Source organism: Mobula birostris, chromosome 1 (genome assembly GCF_030028105.1).
Source record: "Mobula birostris isolate sMobBir1 chromosome 1, sMobBir1.hap1, whole genome shotgun sequence".
NCBI classification, from domain to species: domain Eukaryota; kingdom Metazoa; phylum Chordata; class Chondrichthyes; order Myliobatiformes; family Myliobatidae; genus Mobula; species Mobula birostris.
In genome coordinates this window covers 7,380,456-7,403,120 of record NC_092370.1, presented here as the reverse complement: position 1 = coordinate 7,403,120, position 22,665 = coordinate 7,380,456, and the positions used below count along the sequence as shown (strand labels likewise).

At 46.2% G+C, this 22,665-nt stretch overlaps 1 protein-coding gene across 2 annotated transcripts in view; it reads right to left on the bottom strand.

The window, feature by feature from the left end:
* Window positions 1–14,285: 14,285 nt before the first annotated feature.
* The window catches only part of tgfbr1b (transforming growth factor, beta receptor 1 b), a 97,095-nt gene continuing 88,715 nt past the window's right edge, over window positions 14,286–22,665 (bottom strand). Inside the window, exon 9 of one of the 2 annotated variants that reach the window (XM_072252040.1) lies at window positions 14,286–18,072. In XM_072252040.1, coding sequence (XP_072108141.1) covers window positions 17,947–18,072 — 126 coding nt within the window. In that variant the 3' untranslated portion in view covers window positions 14,286–17,946. Of the gene's footprint in view, window positions 18,073–18,851; window positions 19,505–22,665 lie in introns of those variants that run through there. The other variant, XM_072252050.1, reaches the window with a different exon arrangement.

Genomic DNA, 22,665 nt, shown 5'->3' with positions numbered 1-22,665 from the left:
CTTATTATCTGCATTTTTTTCTTTACCTGCACTGCACTTTCTCTGTAGCTGTTAGTCCGATCAGATTATTACCACAGTGCATTGAGCTAGAACATGGTGAAACAGTAACAATGCAGAATAAAGTCTAACCTTCTCTCTTCCGTCTCTCGCTGACAAAAGACCATGAAATCCCTGTTCCCAGACCCACAGGAAAGAACAACATCCTTCTCATTGGATAGCACACATTCCAGAGTCCCGCTATCTCTAGTCATAACCCAAACATTGCTGCTACAGAGAAACCATTACCTTAGCAGTGGAAAATTACAGAGAGGCCATTACATTAGTAGTAAAGCCTTACAGTGTGTTGCACTCTCCCCCCACCAAATTTAGCCTTGTCCTCATGACATTGAGATAATTCGCCAACCCTTCCTGCAAAACACAAAGCCCAATCCAGGTGTAAAAGGCAATGACATGGTGCCCCAACACAGTAGGGGTCACACTCTGCTCCCCTGGTGCTATGTAGGCCAGCCCATCTGGTAGTCTCCTAATTCTCTGAGACCTCTATACCCCCTCACCTAACTCTTCAGGTTCAGACACTACCGGGGATACTTCCGGTCTACTTGGCGAGGCCTCCCCAGACCTATCACTGGTGCCCACCTGCAACTCGGACCCCTCTGCCCCATGATCAAATCCCGCTTCCTCCCCTGCAGAGTCCTGCTGCAACCCAGGCTGCCCATAGATAGCACCCCCCACTTCACCTAAAACAGCGGGAGAAGGGCTGAGAGACTCTTCCTCAATCGATGGGGAGTTAGCGAAAGGCAGAACGTATCACACATCCAGGTCCTCATCCTCCGAATCAGTATCCCTCTCAGGGGTGGGGGCTGGCCTAACCTCGCCTGCTGGGGGCCCTGTAGTTGATCAGCGTTTCCACAGAGTCCTCTTACCAGGCGTAGGCTCCAAGTTGGGCTCTGGGTCTACCTGCACCTCTTGTCCCAGGGGCAACAGGTGTTCTGATGGAGAATCTTGACAGGCCTCTTCCCATCCTCTGGTTTCACCCGGAACACTGGTCGGTCTGGCATCTGACTCTCCACCACACAGGGTGTGGCCGCCCAGCGGTCAGCCAACTTGTGTTTTCCCGGTCGCTTCAAATTCCTTATAGGAGTTGGGAGAACCTCACCTTTTGATCGTACCTCCTCTTATTTCTTTGATTCTGCTTGGCAGACACAACTCCAGCTAATTCATAAGCCCTTTTCAGCTCTCTTCTCAAGTCAGACACATACTTCAGATAAGTCTTCGGGGGTAAGTCACCCTCGTCAGTCCCAAACCAAAGGTCAATGGGAAACCTCACTTCACGCCCAAACATCAGATACTATGGCGAGTACCCAGTAGCTTCATTCCGTGTACAATTGTAACTGTGAACCAGATGTCCAGTATGTTGACTCCACCTGCTGTTCTTGCTGATCTCCAGGGTCCCGAGCATGTCCAGCAAGGTCCGATTGAACCTCTCGTGTTGGGGATCACCCTGCAGGTGGTAGGGCATGGTCCTCGACTTCTCAACTCCAAGCATGCCCAGTAACTCATGGATGAGTCTGCTCTCGAAATCCCATCCCTGATCACTATGTATTCACCTGGGAAGTCCATAATAAATGAAATACTTTTCCCATAACACTTTTGCCACCATAGTCACCCTCTGGTCCTTGGTGGGAAAAGCCTGAGCATATCTGGTGTGGTGGTCTGTGATGACTAAGACATTCGCCGTGTTGCTGGCATCGGGTTCTATTGACAGGAAATCCATACACACCAGGTCCAGGGGCCCTGCACTCTGTAAGTTGGACAAGGGAGCTGCCCGCGTGGCAGTGTCTTCCGCCGTATGCATCGAATACACGACTTGCAATATTCTTTGACCTCCGACTTCATTCGGGGCCAGTAAAACAGGTCTCTGAGCAATCCATAGGTCTTTTCCTCCCCCAAATGTCCAGAATCATCATGAAGTGATTTCAACACCATCCTCCGATACTTCTCAGGCAGAACCAGCTGGCAATGCCGAGGTCAGTCTGGGGGTGACGTGACCCAGTATAAGATCTGGTTCCGCAACTACAACTCAATAATGGAGGCACCACCACGTGTTTCGTCTTCTCTGCCTGAGCCATCTCTCCCTTTTCGACCGCTGACCAATGGTACCGATGCCCGGGTCATCTCGCTGGGCAGCTGCCACTTCCCCAGAACTCAATTCCGGCAGCTGATTTGTCTTCAGAGCAGTCAGGTTACAGTAAACTTGGGGAATGGCGTCATCAGAAGCTCCCAATTGATCCACTGCTCGATCCTGCCCCTCCTTTCCCTCTGCCTTCACGGTGATGGCAAACTGACACAAGGCCTTCACCCCAGGGGCAGGAACGCTCTCCCACTCCTCGTCCCTGTCCAGTCCTTCAGGCACCCGTCGGGACAAAGCATCCGCATCAATGTTCCAACTTCCTGGCTGGTACTTCAGGCTGAAATCAGAATCAGAATCAGGTTTATTATCACCGGCATGTGACGTGAAATTTGATAACTTAGCAGCAGCAGTTCAATGCAATACATAATCCAGCAGAGAGAAAAAATAATAATAAATAAAATAAAACAATAATAAATAAACAAGTAAATCAATTACGTATATTGAATAGATTTTAAAAATGTGCAAAAACAGAAATACTGTATATTAAAAAAAAGCGAGGTAGTGTCCAAATCTTCAACGTCCATTTCAGAATCGGATGGCAGAGGGGAAGAAGCTGTTCCTGAATCACTGAGTGTGTCCCTTCAGGCTTCTGTACCTCCTACTTGATGGTAACAGTGAGAGACATAGGCAGACAACACCACCAGCCACCGAAGGCTGTAGTATCCAGTTTCGCCGAGGTCAGGATGTAGGTGTGGACAGACTCCGGCTGACAAACGTAACGGGTCTCAATGCGGCGCCCTGATCCTGATACAGGATGCCCCCCCCCCCAAGCCCTCTCAGCTGGTATCTGTGTGCAGTACATACGGCAATCGGGGGTCCGCAAAAGCCAGCACAGACTCCTGTGTCAGCAGCTCATTCAGCGACTGAAAGTCCTCCTCATATTTTACGTCCCACCTTGGTCCAAATGGCTCTGATGGGCTAAGATATTTTTCACCTTCCTGTCCTTTTTCCCCCTCCCTTTCTTCTCCAAAGGAGGGTAACTGCACAGAAGCTGATTAATGGGTGACTCTCTTTCACATAGCCCTTCACAAACCTCCGATAGTAACCACAGAACCCAAGGAACGAGCGCAGAGCACTCACAGTCTGGGGTCTTGGCCAAGTAGTCTCCGCCTCTATCCTAGCCGGATCTGTAACTACTCCATCCCATGAGACTATGTGCCCAACATAGCTAACAGACGTTTTGCAGAACTGGCACTTGCCCAATAAAAGTTTTAAACCTTCAGCTTTCAGGCAGCTGAGCACCTTCAGCAGCCTCACTTCATGTTTGTCCAAGGTGGATCCAAATACTATAAGGACATCCAGATAAACATCAATACCTCAAGCAAGTTCATATCCCCCACTGTCTTCTCCATAACCCACTGGAAAGTTGCAGGAGCTCCCGATATGCCCTGGAGAATCCTTTCGAACTGGAAGAATCCCAGGGGACATACAAATGCTGTCTTCTTTTTGTCGGCCTCACTCATGGGGATCTGGTAATATCCACTCCTCAAGTCCAGCACACTGAACCACTTCGCACCACTCAGGCAGGCCAGTGCGTCTTCAATCCTCGGGACAGTATACTGGTCGGGGATGGTGCGCCTGTTCGGAGTCCTATAGTCCACACACATCCATAACTTCCCATTCTTCTTTCAGGCCACTACTATTGGGGACACATAGGGGTTTCAGGACTCGGTGATGATCCCAGCTTCCTTCAACTTACACAAATGCTGCCGACCGTCTTCCATGTCTGCAGGGGCCAGTCGCCGTGACCTCTCTCTAAACGGGGTGTCCTCGGTCACCCGGATAGTATGACGAGTGCTCTTGGAACAACCCACATCAAACTCACCAGTGGAAAAGACACCTTCCAGCTTCAACATCTTCTCTACCAACCTCCTCTTGCAACCCACAGGAACCAGGGAGTCCCCGAAGTTAAATGACTCAGTGGTCAACTTTCCCCCTTTTTCCAATAGTTTCTCCCCGACGTGCCTCACGGGACACGAGACATTACCGTCACCAGGAAGAGATGCACCAGGGCATTCTCCGCTTGAAGGTGACCTCCCTCTTCGTAGTGTTCCTGACAATCACTGCCATCCTGCTCGCCTGTACAACCGAGGGCTTCTGCAATTCGGGCCTCACTAGTACCCCAGCAGGAAATCCCGACTCCCCCTCGTGGTCTTCTAGAGCATCACTAAGAGAGCTTTGCTCTCAGGCACATCGGGAAATTTTGGGGTCCCCATCACTCTGGCTACTTCCCCGGGCCGTACCACCATTGGCTTCAACTGGGTGAACCACACAGTCCCTCGTCTAAATTCGGTATCCGACCCAATGCAGCAGCACACTTCCCCAAAAGCAGCTCAAAACCCCGGGTGCACGGACAATGTTCCCAGAAAGCTCTCACCAGCCTTCCCCTTGCAGGCCCCCATGAGCCTCCTCACAGGAGGGGTGTTGGTCCCCACCAGAATTGAAATGCTGCCCTCCTCAGCGGGGTCCGGACAAACCAGCACCAGGGTATCAAGGACCTCAGACACTCCCACATCGGCCTCCCTTCATTTACTTGGGACTCTCTGTTGCTTAATTTTAACAAGAAACTTTTGCCAAACAGTTTCTAACTAGCGTCAGTCACGTGCAGAGGAGATGTCAGGGGTAAGTTGTTTGTTTGTTTCTTTCTTTTTCTTTTACGCAGAGAGTGGTGAGTGCGTGGAATGGGCTGCCGGTGATGGTGGTGAAGGCGGATACGATAGGGTCTTTTAAGAGACTCCTGGATAGGTACACAGAACTTAGGAAAATAGAGGGCTATGGGTAAGCCTAGGTAGTTCTAAGGTAAGGACGCCTTTTCTGATGGACGGAACATAGGTGCTCGGCAAAGGGGCCTCCAATCTATGTTGGGTCTCAATGATAAACAGGGGGCTATACCGGGAGCACTGAACACAATATATGACCCCAACAGACTCGCAGGGGAAGTGTCACCTCACCTGGAAGGACTGTTTGGGACCCTGACTGGTAGTGAGGGAGGAGGTGTAGGGACAGGTGTAGCACTTGTTCCGCTTGCAAGGATAAGTGCCAGGAGGGAGATCAGTGGGAAGGGACAAATGGACAAGGGAGTCGTGTAGGGTGTTTTCCCTGCACCAAGCAGAAAGTGGGGGGAGGGAAAGATGTGCTTGGTGGTGGGATCCCGTTAGAGATGATGGAAGTTGAGGAGAATTATGTGCTGGACGCGGAGGCTGATGGGATGGTAGGTGAGGACAAGAGGAACCCTATCCCTGCTGGTGTGGCGGGAGGATGGGGTGAGAGCAGGTGTCCATGAAATGGAAGAGATGTGGTTGAGGGCAGCTTTGATTGTGAAGGAAGGGAGCCCCCTTTCTTTGAACATAAGAACATAAGAAATAGGAGCAGGAGTCGGCCATCTGGCCCATCGAGCCTGCTCCATCATTCAATAAGATCATGGCTGATCTGGCCATGGGCTCACCTCCACCTACCTGCCTTTTCCCCTGCCTTCTCCGGATTGTACTCCATCTGCCACTTCTCGGGCCAGTTCTGCAGCCTGCGATAACTATCTTCACTCTCCACAATGGGTTTTAAGGAGGAAGCAATAGTGAAGGAGGAGGACGAGGGTAGGGAGGAGGTGGGGGAGAGGGTGGTGGAGATGAAACAACTGTCTGCAGATGAGTGTAACCCTGAGTTGATGTTCCTCTACCTGCTTTCTGCTGAGGTCTAACATCACCACTAAACAATTCAAACCCATCTTTGCCTACCTCCAATTGTCATTTCTTACCTCGACCTATCTTTAAACAGTTCTGATTTTACTCACCCCTCTCTCCCTCTCCGCAGCCTGCTTGTGTTATTTGCCACTGAGTCTCTTGCAAGAACATCCCAAATCTTCCCAAACAACACTGGTTACTCTCCAGCAAGAACACTGCCCAAAGCAAATGATCCCATTACTGTTTCCGTACTCTCCATTAACCGTCTCCATTCCTATCAGCTGAAAAAACCACATTTAAAGTTCCTCCCCATGCCCGCACGGGTTTCCTCCGGGCACTCTGGGTTTCTCCCACAGAATACAGACGTACCAATTGGTAGATTAATTGATCATTGTAAACTGTCCCGTGATTAGGCTAGGATTACGCTGGACATCACGTCTTGAAGGGCTGGTTGGGCTTTTTCCCTGATGTATCTCAATAAATAAAAATAAATACATTTTGTTTGTATTGCACTAAATATTTTTTTTTAAATTTTGATTATAATTATTAAATTGTTGCTGCTTATAGTGTGTGTTTGCTGTTACATGAATCTCAGACTAATGTGTGTGTGTTTACTCAGTAGTACCTACTTAGCTACTATGTAGTTTCATTGTACACTTCATTAGGTTGCGCTATCAGGTTACAGCAGGGTGATGACTCCATAGTAATCTGACTAACATGGAAAAGCTGGCACGTATCACAGTCAGAGTCATGGTCAATATCACTGGCATATTGCATGTTGACAAATACTTTGTTTAGTGGCAGTAGTACATTACAATTCATAATAAAAACTAAATTACAGTAAGTATATATACAAAAAGTTAAATAAAGTACGTAGCGCAAAAAGAGAAGAAAGGAAAAAGTTCATGGGTTCACTCTCCATTTCGAAATCCAGTGGCAGAGGTGAAGAAGCTGTTCAGAAAATGTTGATTATGTGTCTTCATCCTCCTGTACCTCCTTCCCTGATGGTAGCAATGAGAAGAGGGCATGTCCTAGCTGATGGGATGCTATGGATACCACCTTTTAAGGCATCGCCTTTTGAAGGTGTCCTCGACGCTGGGGAGACGAGAACCCACGATGGAGCTGGCTGAGTTTACAGATTTCTGCAGCTTTTTCCGACCCTGTCCAGTGGCCCCTCTGTCTCAGACAGTTCGAATTCTCTCCGTGGTACATCTGCAGAAAGTTGTGTGTGTCTTTGGTGACATACCAGTTCTTAAACTCCTAATGGAAATAAAGCCACTGTCACGCCTTCTTTGTAATTACATCATTACCTTGGACTGAGGATAGATCCTATGAGATGGTGACACCCAGAAATTTGAAACTGCTCACCCTTTCCACTTCTGATCCCTCGATGAGGACTGGTGTATGTTCCCTCAATTCCCCCTTCCTTGCTCCTACTGATTGATGTTGAGTGCGAGGTTGTTGCTGTGACACCACTCAACCAGCTGATCGATCTCACTCCTCCTATCTGAAATCCGGACAATAGTTGTGTCGTCAGCTGGGGGCATGGTGGCATCAGCACCGGACTTCGGAGCGAAGGCTCCTGAGTTCGAATCCAGCCGGCTCCCTTGCACACTTGCTATCTGTGCTGGGTTGAGCGTCGAGCTAGCAACCCGGCCTTGTAAAAATGAGGAAGCCTGCTAAAACAAAACGCCATCATGATGACTCCACTCAGAGTTAAGGGCTTTCTTCTTCTTCAGCAAATTTATAGATGGTGTTTGAGCTGTCCCTAGCTGTAGAGAGAGTAAGCACGCATCCTCGATGTGTGCCAGTGTTAATTGTCAGCGAGGAGATGTTATTCGTACTGATTGTGGTCTCTCGGAGAGGAGGCCAAGGCAAGGATCCAGCTGCAGAGGGAGGTACAGAGGCCCATCTTTTTTTTTTAGTTTGTTGATTAGACATGAGAAATGTTGAAATCTGAGCTGTAGTCAATAGGCAATGGCCTGGCACAGATATTACTGTTGTCCAGGTGATCCAAGGTACAGAACAAGCTCAAGGAAAGATGTGCAAAGAACAAAAACAGGACAGAGGATAATATTACAATAATAGCTGGTTGTTTCCGGAACAGTTTCTTCCCTTCCACCAGATTTCTGAATGGTCCATGAACTCTACCTCACAATTCTGTTCTCTTTTTGCACTGCTGATTTATTTGGTTTGTACAGGCATTTCTTATCGTAACATAGAATATTTTATGTCTTACACTGTATTACTGCCACAAAACAACAGATTTCATGGCGTATGTCAGTGGCAATAAATCTGACGCTGATCCTAACCCCCAGCTGTACCGCGAAGAGCGTCCTGACCGGTTGCTGTACCGCGAATAGCGTCCTGACCAGCTGCTGTACCACGGAGAGCATCCTGACCGGCTGCTGTACCGCGGAGAGCGTTCTGACCGGTCGCTGTACCGCGGAGAGCGTCCTGACCGGTCGCTGTACCGCGGAGAGTGTCCTGACCGGCTGACGTACCGCGGAGAGCGTCCTGACTGGCTGCTGTACCGCGGAGAGCGTCCTAACCGGTCGCTGTACCGCGGAGAGCGTCCTGACCTTTCGCTGTACCGCGGAGAGCATCCTGACTGGTTGCTGTACCGCACAGAGCGTCCTGACCGGCTGACGTACCGCGGAGAGCATCCTGACCGGCCGACGTACTGCGGATGTTCCGCGGAGAGCATCCTGACCAGCCGACGTGCCGCGGAGAGCGTCCTGACTGGCTGCTGTACCGCGGAGAGCGTCCTGACTGGTTGCTGTACCGCACAGAGCATCCTGATCGGCTGACGTACCGCAGAGAGCACCCTGACCAGCCGACGTGCCGCGGAGAGCGTCCTGACTGGCTGCTGTACCGCGGAGAGCGTCCTGACCGGCCGACGTACCGCGGAGAACGTCCTGACTGGCCGCTGTATCGCGGAGAGCATCCTGACCAGCCGACGTACCGCGGAGAATGTTCTCACTGGCTGATGTTCCGCGGAGACTGTCCTGACCAGCCAACGTACCGCGGAGAGCGTCCTGACCGGCCGACATATGGCAGAGAGCGTCCTGACCGGCTGACGTACCGCGGAGAGCATCCTGACCGGCCGACGTACCGCGAAGAGCGTCCTAACCGGCCGATGTACCGTGGAGAGCGTCCTGACCGGCCGACGTACCGCGGAGAGCGTCCTGACCGGCCGACGTACCGTGAAGAGCGTCCTAACCGGCCGATGTACCGCGGATGTTCCGTGGAGAGCGTCCTGACCGGCCGACGTACCGCGGAGAGCGTCCTGACCGGCCGACGTACCGCGGATGTTCCGTGGAGAGCGTCCTGACCGGCCGACGTACCGCGGAGAGCGCCCTGACCGGCCGCTGTACCGCAGAGAGCGTCCTGACCGGCCGACGTACCGCGGAGGGCGTCTTGACCGGCTGCTGTACCACGGAGAACGTTCTCACTGGTTGCATCACTCTCTGGTACAGAGGGGCCACTGCAGAGGATGAGAAAAAGCTGCAGACTGTTTTAGACTCAGCCATCTCCACCACGGGCACTAGCCTCCCACCACCAAGGGTATCGTCAAAAGGCAGTGCCTCAGGAAGGCATCATTAAGGACCCTCACTATGAGGACATGCCCTCTTCTCATTCCTACCATCAGGGGAGAGTCACAGGAGTCTGGGAATGCACACTCGATGCTTTGGTAACAGCTTCTTCTCTCCTCCATCAAACTTTTTTTGAACTTTCCAGGAATCCATGATCACTGTCTCATTATCCCTCAGTCTGCACTTTTTCCTGTGACGTGTGATTTTTGAGTTTTGTTTTCAGTGCCACTGCTACAGAACAGCAAAGTTCAGGACAGGTGACCGAGGTCGCACTGCCAATCTGATTGCGAACGAGAGTCAATGTTAAGAGACAAGGGCCCCAAAGGAGGGAAGTTAGGACAGGGAGGCGAGAGGTAGGTAACAGGGGAGACAAGGGGTTTTTTAAAAAAAAAGGCTGATGGATCCAGGCGAGGAGCGAGGGAGGACGCGGTGGGAGGAGGATCGGAGGGTGAAAAGAAGGACAAAGCCTGCAAGCGCTGAAGCGATTGGCTAGTCGATGGATGGGAATGGGTGATCACTGCCAGGCTACTCATAGGACGTAGAATTGTACAGCACAGCACAGCCCACAATATTGTGTCGACATTTTAACCTGATCAATCTAACCATTCCCTCCTACATGCCCATCCCTTCAAGATTCAAACATTGTTTAATGTTATTTCCAGTGGACAAGTGTAAAGAATGAAGTGTGAGGGGGGAGATTTGACAGAGGTAAACAAAACCATGAGGGCTATAGACAGGGTAAATACAAGCAGCCTGCTCCCACTGACGTTAGGTAAGACTACAACCAGCAATTGTGGGTTAAGGGTGAAAGGTGAAAAGTTTAAGGGGAACATGAGTGGAAACTTCTTCACTCAGAGGGTGGTGGGAGTGTGGAATGGGCTGCCAGCACAAGTGGTGCATGTGAGCTCGATTTCAACATTTAAGAGAAGTTTGGGTAGGTACATGGATGGTAGGGGTACGGAGGTCAATCAATGGGAGTAGGCAGTTTGTGTTTCAGCATGGACTAGATGGGCTGAAGGGCCTGTTTCTACTGTACTACTCTATTCCCCTCCTACCCACACCCTTCGCTCACCATATCACCTCCCTCATCTGGCTCCGTTTGCTTTCCATCTTTTAGTTCCCATTACCACTTTCCTAGGCTTCATCTACCCATCACCCACCCACACCATCTCCAAAATCTATACCTCAACCGTCTATTCCTCAACCTATCACCCCTCCACCCCACCAACCCAACATCTACCAGCCCTCTCACCGTGCCCCCGCCTCATTTTACTGGGCATCTTCCTCCTCCACTCTCAGTGAGAGGATAAGAGGTAGATTACCCAACCCCCCATAGAGAGTGGTGGGTGTGTGGAACATCCTGCCAGGGTGGCAGATACATTAGGAGCATTTTGAGACTCTAGGTAGGCACATGGATGAAAGAAAAATTGAGTTATTCGGGAGGGAATTGTTAGATTGATCTTGCCTTGAATGGAATTTGTCAGATGAACCACCTGACAATTTGAAAAGCAAAACCCAAGGCCAATAACAAAGGGCACACTCCAATGCCTGAACAGCGATAACAAGTTTTGAAATCAATTAAAATCCTGAAAACTGTGGAAAAGGTTTAATAAATAGCAACTGTTAAAGTATAGATGTGATTTAAAGTTAACAATCTCTTTGACCTCCCACCATCAGGCGGAAGGCACACAGTATAACTGTTATATGGGCAACAACTTCTTCCCCCACGCTGTGAGACTTCTGAACACTTTACTACCATTGAGTACACATTATTTATGACAGTATTATACGATTCTATATTTAACTACGAGGGGTTATTGATAAGTTCGTGGCCTAAGGTAGGAGTCAATTTCAGAAAACCTAGCACATTCATTTTTCAACATAGTCCCCTCCTACATTTACACACTTAGTCCAGCGGTCGTGGAGCATACAGATCCCTTCTTTGTAGAAGTGGTCCACGGCAGTCGTGATTGATAAGTTTGTGGCCTAATGTAGAAGGAGATATTAACTTTAAGCTTTCTGCACAATCACTCAAAGGGTTGACCTGCACGTGCATGTAACAAGAGCTGTATAACTCATCTCCTTCTACCACAAACTTATCAATCACCCCTGCTGTGGACCACCTGGAGGTCCAAGATGCTCCCCTCTCCACAAGGCGAGAAAGGGAACAGCAACAATATATATCACGTACAGCACAGAAAAGTAATATTAACATATAACACATTCTATAGATCTACAATTTGACAAAGTGCATATATGACATACGAGGTGTGGTTGATAAATTGTTGTCCAAGGGAAGAGCAAGGGCCGATACAGCTTGGCACCAGTGTCATCTCAGAGCAATGTGTGGTTAAGTGCCTTGCTCAAGGACACAACATGCTCCCTCGGCTGGGGCTCGAACTCACGACCTTCAGGTCACTAGTCCAATGCCTTAACCACTTGGCCACGTGCCCATATAGGAGGGGACTATGTTGAAAAATAAATGTGCTAGGTTTTCTAAAATTGACTCCTTCTTACCTTAGGCCATGAATTTATCAACCACACCTCGTATGTCATATATGCACTTTGTCAAATTGTAGATCTACAGAATGTGTTGTGTGTTAATATTACTTTTCTGTGCTGTACGTGATATACATTGTTGCTGTTCCCTTTCTCGCCTTGTGGAGAATCACGCAGCAGCTTTTCTATTTCCATAGCATTTGACTATTTTTTTTAAAACGAGGCCAAGTTCTAGCTCAAAGCTGAACCCAGCACAGATGGAAGCATGCAAGGAGCCGGCCGGATTCCAGCCTGGGACCACTCAGCTCAAAGCCAGGGGTTCTGATCCCACTACGTCACCATATGCACGGACTGAGCTTCGCGCCTCGGTCCCTGATGAACATTGGTTCATTTAGCTGTATACATGCCTACAGATGAATGACAATAAACTTGAACTTGCACAAGTTGAACGTGCTGGGAATGGTGGAAGGGAGTTTAGCAATAAACATCTTCCAAGAGGACCACACCTTATCTTTGGGTTTGGAGGCTTGAGTGTCTCAATGACCCAGAGAGCTATGTTGGCTGTAGTCTGGTCTTATCCTTCAGCTCTTGGTAGGGTCACCCATACCAAACAAGTGAAAGGGTACAGGCCAGATTAAGTGGTCCACTGGTCCTACAGATTCAGCTCCGGGCTAACAACCCTGACTGGTAGAACTTAACTGTTACAGAAAGAGCACTGAGAATCCTTCTACATCAGAGGGTAACAGTATCCTGAGTCTCTGCCTGCAACTTGCATGACTGACAGTCGTGAAAACCGAGAGGAAGCTTCTGAGATGAAGGAAGCCCTGACCACCACCAGAGACGGAGGGGCTTCACTGTTGCTGTAAACGCCTGTGGTGTAACGGGCAGTAAGTAAACAATAAACAAAACACTGGTGAAACACAATTCAGGATAAATATCCAGAAATTTCATCTCAAACTAAATTACGTATATAATAAAAACACATCATCCTCAAAGACACTGTCATATGCCTGGGAAAGTTACTTTTTGGTTAAGATTTCTATTCCTTCAGACAACTCTATGCCAAGAAAGGCACATGGATGAAAGAAAAAATGGAGGGCTATGTAGAAGGGATAGATTAGATTGATCTTAGAGTAGGTTAAAAGGCTGGCACAACATTGTGGGCTTAAGGGCCTGCACTGTTCTATGATTTGGAAATAAATTGATTTAGGCTTTCAATTAAGATATTCCTGTTGTGTGCTGTGTACATACATCTATTGATGCCTCTGGACACATCTTCAGTGATGTTCCTGGAATCATCGGGTGTTTCGGGTCTTTCAACATCATACAACCTCCTCCAGGTGACCCAGCCGGGGCTGATCAGACCCCAGCTTGTATCCAGATGGCTAGCTACTTATGACTCCATGGCTCCCCTCTTTTAAGCCACAGCCATCTTGAGGCCCTCTCTGCCGCATTGGTAGTACTGCGGATGGCTCTCCTCTTCCTCTCTCCCTCGATGCCCAAAATGCTGAAGGCTCTAAGGAACAGGCTACGAATCCCCTACAACCAACCTCCACTGGGAGACACCTCGGTCTCCATCTTGCAGCTTCCTATCAACCCCTCCCTTCGCCGTTGCCTCCAGAATTTGGTTAACATCTTCATCAAACTGCTTCCACAGTGAAGTCATGGCCACTTCATCCGCCTCCTGTTAGACTTCATGTTCGAGGGATGTTTGCAACACTTGGAGTTTCCGGGCACTATGGGGTGACTCCGGGCCTGGCCCCTCCTTCGTCTCACCAGGTTGGACGCCTGTGCGTTGTGCTGCTCCTGCTCCCGCCAAACACTTCATCCTCACTTGGTGGATCTTCAAGCCGCGATCGATCTTGCAGATTTTGCCACATGCACACTGCTTCCTCATCATCGTTTGTTCATTGCCTGGGTCTGACGTCGTTGTGTCCATCCGACTGGGGTGCTCATCCTCCCCCCCCCCCCCCCTTGGGCACCCTGGGGGCATCTTTTCCTCAGATTCTAAGCTGTGCAAAGAGAGTGGTAGGCCCAGATGCATTAGGGACATTTAAGGATCTTTTAGACGGGCACATGGATGATAGATAAATGATGGGCTCTACAGGAGTGAAGGGTTAGAGTAGCTTAAAAGCCCAGCACAACATTGTGGGCTGGAGGGCCTGTATGGTGCTGTAATGTTGAAAATGAGTCATACAGCTTCTCAACTGGTTTCTCTTGTAGGCAGACAAGCGTGTCAGTGGAATATTGCAGGCCAGAATTGCCTTGTTGCAAGCTTAAGTTCTGACAGGAAGGAGGAGACAACAGATTCATTGATCACTTATCTAGATGATAGAGAGTTTATTTTTAATCAGGTTTTGTCAGATGCATTGTACAATGCCAATACTTTCAGTAAGCCATTTAATTTAGTATCTAGCATTGCCCATCTCTGTTGTGCACATTGTACAAAATACCATGATTTGAAAAACCAGGGAGTTGTGTTACATAATTTATGATAATAGAACTTCAGGAAGAAAGAAAGAAAACATTGAATGCAGCACATTTGCTGACTTCAGTATATTTCCTTTTCCCATACACACTGGCTGTAAAGCTGTACCTCCAATGGGAAAGAGACAATGCAAGGGCAGTATGGATATACAAACAATACAAAGGAATATCTAGTATACAATAAGCCAGGCGCAATACATACACAAGACACTTCAGTACCATGGACAGATACAGGATTTTTAAATTAATACAGCATCCATATTTTATATAAATCAACTTGAGTTTGCAAACGTGCTGAGTTACTGAACCTAATCAGTGTGATATGATATATTTATATATATTAAATATCTTTGTGCATATATATAAAATATCACAAACACAGTGAGGTAAATACAACTTGGTCATTCCGGAGGTATCTTTAATTTAATGGAAAATTACATAAAAGGTTCAATTGCATGGTTTGAGTGTAGAATAAAGGGTAATACCAGATACACTGAAGGGCTACATGAAGAAACACAAGGCAAGTGGGACTGTCCTGGACAGGGCAAGCTGTGGCACTCAATACAGGGAAAAAAATACACAATGCTCCATAATTTGACATTAACATTACATATGTAGCAGTATTGTCTGCACTGAGAGTTGCCATGGGTAGATTTAGCATAGTAATAAACCAGCATATCCAATATGCACATTTAACATGCCACACAGATCACAGCAATTACTATGGTTTCAGAGGGAGGTGCGCATTTTGCTGCGCACATAAGCCAACCATACAAAACTTGTAATACGTTTAAGGATGTTTTCTGCCCTATACATTAGACCTATGACAATGTACTCAGTGATTACTTACAACAGGAATGACTGATGAGAAATTTTTTTAAAGATGAGCAGCCACACATTTACCCAAGGGTTTAGGCAGCAGTTCTGCCACTTCAAGTGCCTCCATTGCTTGCAATAATAATACTGTTTCTCAGCCAGGGAACTAAACACTTTGACATTAAGAACAAGAGAAAAGATCTGGATTTACTTGAACTAAATGCAACATTTACTATATAATTTTGTCCACACTTTTCTTTTACCAGGTCTGATATATGTTAATCATGATATAAAAAGCTGTAGCAATAAAAATCTTTTCTTACTGTGGGCTTTCTTATTTGAAAATATATAATATATGCAAGCTAAGTTAAAACTAAAAGTTAGACTAACATATTATAGAATGGAGGTAATTTTAATGCAACCAGGTAATATTTGGTTAGTTGCGTAGTTGCCAAATTCAAGGAACAATACTGCACAGTAGTGCTGTAATAAATACAAGTTGCTAAAGTCACTTCATCCTTGGGTTTAATTAGGATGTTGAACCTTTGAAGCTATCTTCACAGGCTTGATAAAGCACTCAGAAATCAATACATGCAGTGTAAGAAGTGCATCTTAAAGTTGTGAGGGGGAGGGATTTTTTTTTGGGCTGTTTTTTCCCTCAAAAAGCTGTTAGCAGACTAAGTGCTCCAAGAGAAATAAACAGTAGGCAGGCAGATAACCTTGGATTTACACACAGTTTGAGAACTTATCGTGCAACCTAATAAGGCCTGTGATGGCTTTCTTTTGTGCAAATAAAGAGGCAGATTCCAAGCTGCAAATTTTGTAGAAGGTAATAGGGCAGGAAAGATACCCTTAAGAAACACCTACTGCAATTTCATAATGCGCCGCAGAAACACGGCCTCAGAAATGAACAGAACCATCTAATAAAGCCACAGTGGAAGTATTCAAGCACAAAAAAAATCTTCCCCTTTGTCCTCAACTCACCTCCCCCCAAACACAAATAAAATTCATTCTGGGGTTAAAAAATACAGAAACATTGCTCGGATAGAAACTGAGCAGCATGTAAATCATAGGGGAAAATAATTTGCAGGAAGAAATTGATTTAATTCAGATTTTGAACTGCTTTGCTAACTTGTTCCTGCAAAACATTGTCTTTTCAAAATCCAAGATCTAGTATACTCCAGATAGAAAGTTCATTTAAGTAACTATAGTTACAATTCTAAATTCATTAAAGCTAATGTGATTTTAATGGCACTGATAAGAAAGTAAAATGTTTTCACTTCAAAAAGATGGCATGATAAATTGCAAACATTTAATGCATTGAATAAGACTTGGTTGGGTCATTAGTGTTATAATGCAAAGAGAGAAAAATAGGCAAATATTTGTCAAGATAAATCTACATACTATCCCATGTACAATAACAATCAATCGTTTGACTGCTATTATTTAGTGAGAAAATGCATTAGAATTTTATTTGGTTGAGAGGCATTTCTATATTAAAAGTCTAAAATGGCAAAATAACCATTTCTTAGCAAAAACTAAGCAACCTTTGACTACTAGTGGAACCCCAACCCATCCCCATCTAATACTTTCTCCTCCCCACCACAACCTAACACCCCCACCCACCCCCAGAAAAAAAGGAAAGCCTCCATTATCAGGGGACCAAGTGTAAGTACGTTCCTTGCTATTTTAAGTAGCTGCTCCACCACAAACCTATGAGCAACAGTGGTGCACATTCCATTTCTGGCGTTCATGAAGAGAGGGGTATGCATCTAGAGCACGCAATTAGGAATCGACATTCGTAAGTTTAAAAACAAGAACTCCAAAGATGTAAGTGCAAAAATGTCCAGTTAAAACGAAGTTGAACTTATCAAATAAAACCTGCCAATTGAAGCCCCTCATCTAATTATCTCTAAACTTAGAAATTATCCGTGATTACGATAGTGTTTTTCTTTAAAATAGAAGGTGTGGCTACCATTCATAGGCTTGAATTTCTGTATCTACTTCAATAACTCACAATATACTAACAGCCTCATCTCCGCAAATAGTAACAGCTTTCAATTTTGTTCCCAGAAGAAAAATACAGGCCATTTCAACATGGTGAAGTAGCTTTTCAAACCAAATGTGGTGTAGAATTCTTGACTCAAAGCTTTAGCAAACAAGGTGATGATAGACTGCAAGGCATCAACATTATAATCACTATGTTGAATTTCTAAGCAGTGAAACTAGTACTCAACCCTTAGAGTACTTTTTTGTGTGTAATACTGTATCTTGCACAGAAATTTCATTCCTTTGCGGGACTAGCCCCATTACCAGTCTCTCCAAAATTTTTGGGGCAGTATTGGTAAAGGCCGAAGTGTTCCAGCTTTTCTACTATTAAGACCAATAATAAAACTTTGTTGTCAAGTTAAATGTTAATTAAAAAACCCTACGCTACATAATATGTCAATGTCCTGGGAAGGTGGCGTTCAGTGCACAGAGTGGAGCTCAGCCTGCACCCAGCACGTCCATTAGAGAGCTTTGTATGGTGGGAATTTCCTATGTGACTTAGAAAATGCGGTGCAGACAGAGTGATCCATCTTCTGCTCCCTCGATGAGGTAGAACAAGAATCCCTTCCAACAGAACTGCAATCCAATTGCAGTTAGCATCCTGTCAACTTGATCTCCGGACTGCCTGTGACTACATTTTTATGCCTTCCTGCTGGCTGAGCTGAGACAGCGTTTTCTTGATCCGAAGAGCAGTTAATCTGGCTGCTCCATTGGCGTACCAACATTCGCGCATGATTTTGGCCATTACGCGGAGAGCCTGCACCAAAAAACATGACAGGATTAGATCAGATTATACTGTCTGGTTGTAGATATACTAACAAGATCTCCAAGTTACAGACTGCCTGCACACTGTGATTAAACAATGCGAATCTGATTTCACCCATTTTCCAAAATGGGAGTAGAATGTCTAAACAAAAAAAATTCATAAACTAGAATTCAATACGAAAATGAGAGATTTTTAACTATTCATCATTTAGAATACAATAGTGATAATTTTAGTCATCAAATGCCATAAAAGATACTGCTATTTTACCTCTGTAGTCACTCTCTCATATACTTGGATGTATCCTTTCACGTGCCAAAACAGGCAGCTCAAACGAGGATGTTTTACCATATCGCTGCCAGGCAAACAATCTTGCAGTCAAAGCACACTACAGCATAGAAAACAGGCCCCTCGGCCCTTCTAGTCCATGCCTAATATTCTGCCTAGTCCCACTGACCTGTACCTGGGCCACTGTCCTCCATACACCTCCATTCCAAACCTTTATTAAATGTTGAAATCTACTCTTGATTTCTGTCCTTGTCCAACACAAAAGTGTTAGCACAATTTATAGTGACATTAATGCAAGCACTGGTTGGAGAATCAGCAAAGCCCTTGTATACTTAGTAAAATCTGCAATTAAATCTTTCAAAAAGGTAACAACATTTATCTCCAATACAGTAAATTTATAAGAGTAACATTTATAAAATAAAATTAAAAGAAAATTAGAAAATAGTGTAAATTAAGTTCAAGCAAAAATTAGATTAGATTATGAGGACACTCAGTCCTCGTTTATTGTCATTTAGAAATGCATGCATTAAAAAAATGATGAACATTCCCCCAGAATGGTATCACAAGAAAACACAGGACAAACCAAGACTAAAACTGACAAAACCACATAATTATAACATATAGTTACAACAGTGCAAAGCAATACCATAATTTGATAAAGAGCAGACCATGGGCACGGTAAAAAAAAGTCTCAAAGTCCCGATAGACTCATCATCTCACGCAGGCGGCAGAAGGGAGGAGCTCTCCCTGCCATGAAACTCCAAGCGCTGCCAACTTGCCGATGCAGCACCATTGGAAGCACCCGACCGCAGCCGACTCTCAGTCCGTCCGAAAACTTCGAGACTCCAACCAGCCCCTCTGATACAGCTTCTCTGAGCACCATCCTCTGCCAAGCGCTTTGACCCCGCCCCAGCCGCCGAGCAACAAGCAAAGCCGAGGACTCGGGGCCTTCTCCTCCGGAGGTTCTGGACCACACAGTAGCAGCAGCAGCAAAGCAGGCATTTCAGATGTTCCTCCGTACTCTCATGTCCGTCTCCATCAAATCAGGATTGTACACGGCACCCCACTTGACAAATAACAGTCATCACCACCGGTGTGGCCGCTGCGAGCTGCATCGCGCCTCCACCTTCTCCTTCTCCTTAACAATTAACAGAATTATCAATGTTCCTGTTGCATTCACAAGCACATCTCATTGAGCAGCCTAATGAACTGATTAGACACAATAATTGTAGAATACATGGAATTTCAACTCATTTTAGAACTCACAATCTTATACTGTTGCCAGCTGGTGACGTAGTGGCATCAGCGCTGGACTCCGGGGTGAGAGGTCCCGAGTTCAAATCCAGCCGGCTCCCTTGCATGCTCTCCATCCTGGGTCGAGTGTCGAGCTAACAACTCGACCTCGTAAAAAAAAACCTGGAGAGGGATGGGCTCACCAGGTTTCAGATGCCCAAGACACGCCGTACGACGAGCATACCAAAAAGATCGGTGCAAAAAGCTTGTCATGACGGCACCCCAACGACTCCACTAGGAGTTAAGTGCGTGTGCGCGCGCGCACACACACACACAGCTTATATTGTGTTCTGCTCAACTAGGTCTCAAAGTATTCCGTCTCCCTCCCTCTCATTCCATTTTGTCAAACAGTGCCCCTTGCCAGAGTATGAATCTTTTGTTAGTTTCTCATACTCCATGACAAGAGACCATCCAGTTCAATTGTTTTCATCACTTTAACCTCAGCACCTCTTTCAGGTTACCCACGACTATTTACTAGTTACCTCAGCCCCTCTTTCAGGTTATCCATGACTGATTACTAGTTGCCTCAGCACCTCTTTCAGATAACAACCAGTTCTCACCAAATCCCCACTTCCTTGTAACATTAGCAACCTGGGTTCAGTTCGCACTGCTGGGAATTTACTACAGGCCACGGTCATAATGAAGTTGTTCTTGCATTGGTGTGGCCTGATTCTCCTAGCTCAGGAGTTCCCAACCTGGGGTCCACAAACCCCTCACTTAATGATAGGGGCCCACTGCATAAAAAAAGTTCGGGAACCCTTGTCCTAGATAGAGTGGACGTGGAAAGGTTGTTTCTTATAGCGGCAGAGTCCAGGACTGAATCTGTGGAATTAATTGCCTCAGATGGCTGTGCAGGCCAAGTCACCGGATTTATTTAAAGCAGAGATTGATAGGTTCTCGATTAGTCAAGGCGTTAAAGGTTATGGGGAGAAGGCAGGAGAATGGGGTTGAGAGGGATAATAAATCAGCCATGGTGGAGCAGACTTGATGGGTCAAATGGCCTCATTCTGCTCCTATATCTTATCTCTTATTGTCTTCCAGTAATACCTTTTGTGAGTGTCTATTAAATCAACACTCTCACATTTCAGTGGCAATAATACGGCAACTCGAGAAACCTGGTCTTTTCTCAAACCGAGTGTTCTTAATAATTATCACTTTTGCCAAATGGTGCAGAGCTGTCCGATAAAGAAAAAAAAGGACATTTTCTGTGTTTTGGGAAAACTAGGCATACATCGACAAGGATTTTTAAAATCTTTTTAATCTTTGGCTTATCTGTCTAAAAGCAGAGAACTTTAATGTATCAAATTGATACTTGCCAAGTATCAAAGCCAAGATTGAGAATAAAGCTGCCTTGTTTTGAAACTAAAGCTTCAAGTCTGCTTGAAATGTGGTCCATAATTATTAGACTTGAAGCACAAAGTTTCTTCAGAACACAACCAAACCTGAGGAGAAAATTAATGCAAGGTTCAGAAGCAAGATAGAGCTATTAATTCTTACATTTGACAGGGATACTTTTAATTCTGGGTGACGGGGTGGAGCAACTTCTCTACCAAAGGAGCTGTAAGGTGCTCCTTCTCTCCACTGGCCTGCAGGTCACCCTTACGCAAGGTGTAGCACCTGCTTAGTCCCCCGATCAGGATCACGTGAAGCCATGGGAGCAGGTGGTGGATGGTCGTATGAGCAGCTAGGGCATATCACAAGCCCTGGTTATGCAGCCACCAACACCAGGCAGACAATTTCTGAAGAGTATTGATAATGGCTGGGGTCACCATCTTGTAAAGACACACTGCCCAGAAGGCGCCAATGACAAACCACTTCTGTAGAAACATTTGCCAAGAACAATCATGGTCATGGAAAGACCACGATTGCCTACATCATACAACTTGGCACATAAAGTTCTATTCAAAAGGTTCAAAGAAACATCTAAACAAGCCTGATGTATTTTGGAAACAAGTCCTGTGGACTGATGAAGTTAAAAGATAACTTTTTGGCTGCAATAAGCAAAGGTATATTTAGAGAAAAAAGGGTGCAGAATTTCATGAAAAGAACACCTCTCCAACTGTTAAGCACAGGGGTGGATCGATCATGCTTTGGGCTTGTGTTGCAGCCAGTGGCACAGGGAACATTTCACTGGTAGAGGGAAGAATGAATTCAATTAAATATAGCAAATTCTGGAAGCAATCATCACACCGTCTGTAAAAAAGCCGAAGATGAAAAGAGGATGGCTTCTACAACAGGATAATGAACCTAAATACACCTTGAAATCCACAATGGACTACCTCAAGAGGCTCAAGCTGAAGGTTTTGCCATGGTCCTCAAAATCCCCTGACCTAAACACCATCGAAAATCTGCGGATAGACAATAGGTGCAGGAGTAGGCCATTCGGCCCTTCGAGCCAGCACCGCCATTCACTGTGATCATGGCTGATCATCCACAATCAGTATTCAGTTCCTGCCTTATCCCCATAACCTTTGATTCCGCTATCTTTAAGAGCTCTATCCATCTCTTTCTTGAAAGCATCCAGAGACTTGGCCTCCACAGCCTTCTGGGGCAGAGCATTCCATATATCCACCACTCTCTGGGTGAAAAAGGTTTTCCTCAACTCCGTTCTAAATGGCCTACCCCTAATTCTTAAACTGTGGCCTCTGGTTCTAGACTCGCCCGTCAGCGGGAACATGCTTCCTGCCTCCAGTGTGTCCAATCCCTTAATAATCTTATATGTCTCAATAAAATCCCCTCTCAGCCTTCTAAATTCCAGAGTATACAAGCCCAGTCGCTCCAATCTTTCAACATATGACAGTCCCACCATCCCGGGAATTAACCTTGTGAACCTACACTGCACTCCCTCAATAGCAAGAATTTCCTTCCTCAAATTTGGAGACCAAAACTACACACAGTACTCCAGGTGTGGTCTCACCAGGGCCCTGTACAGCTGCAAAAGGACCTCTTTGCTCTAATACTCAATTCCCCTTGTTATGTAGGCCAGCATGCCATTAGCTTTCTTCA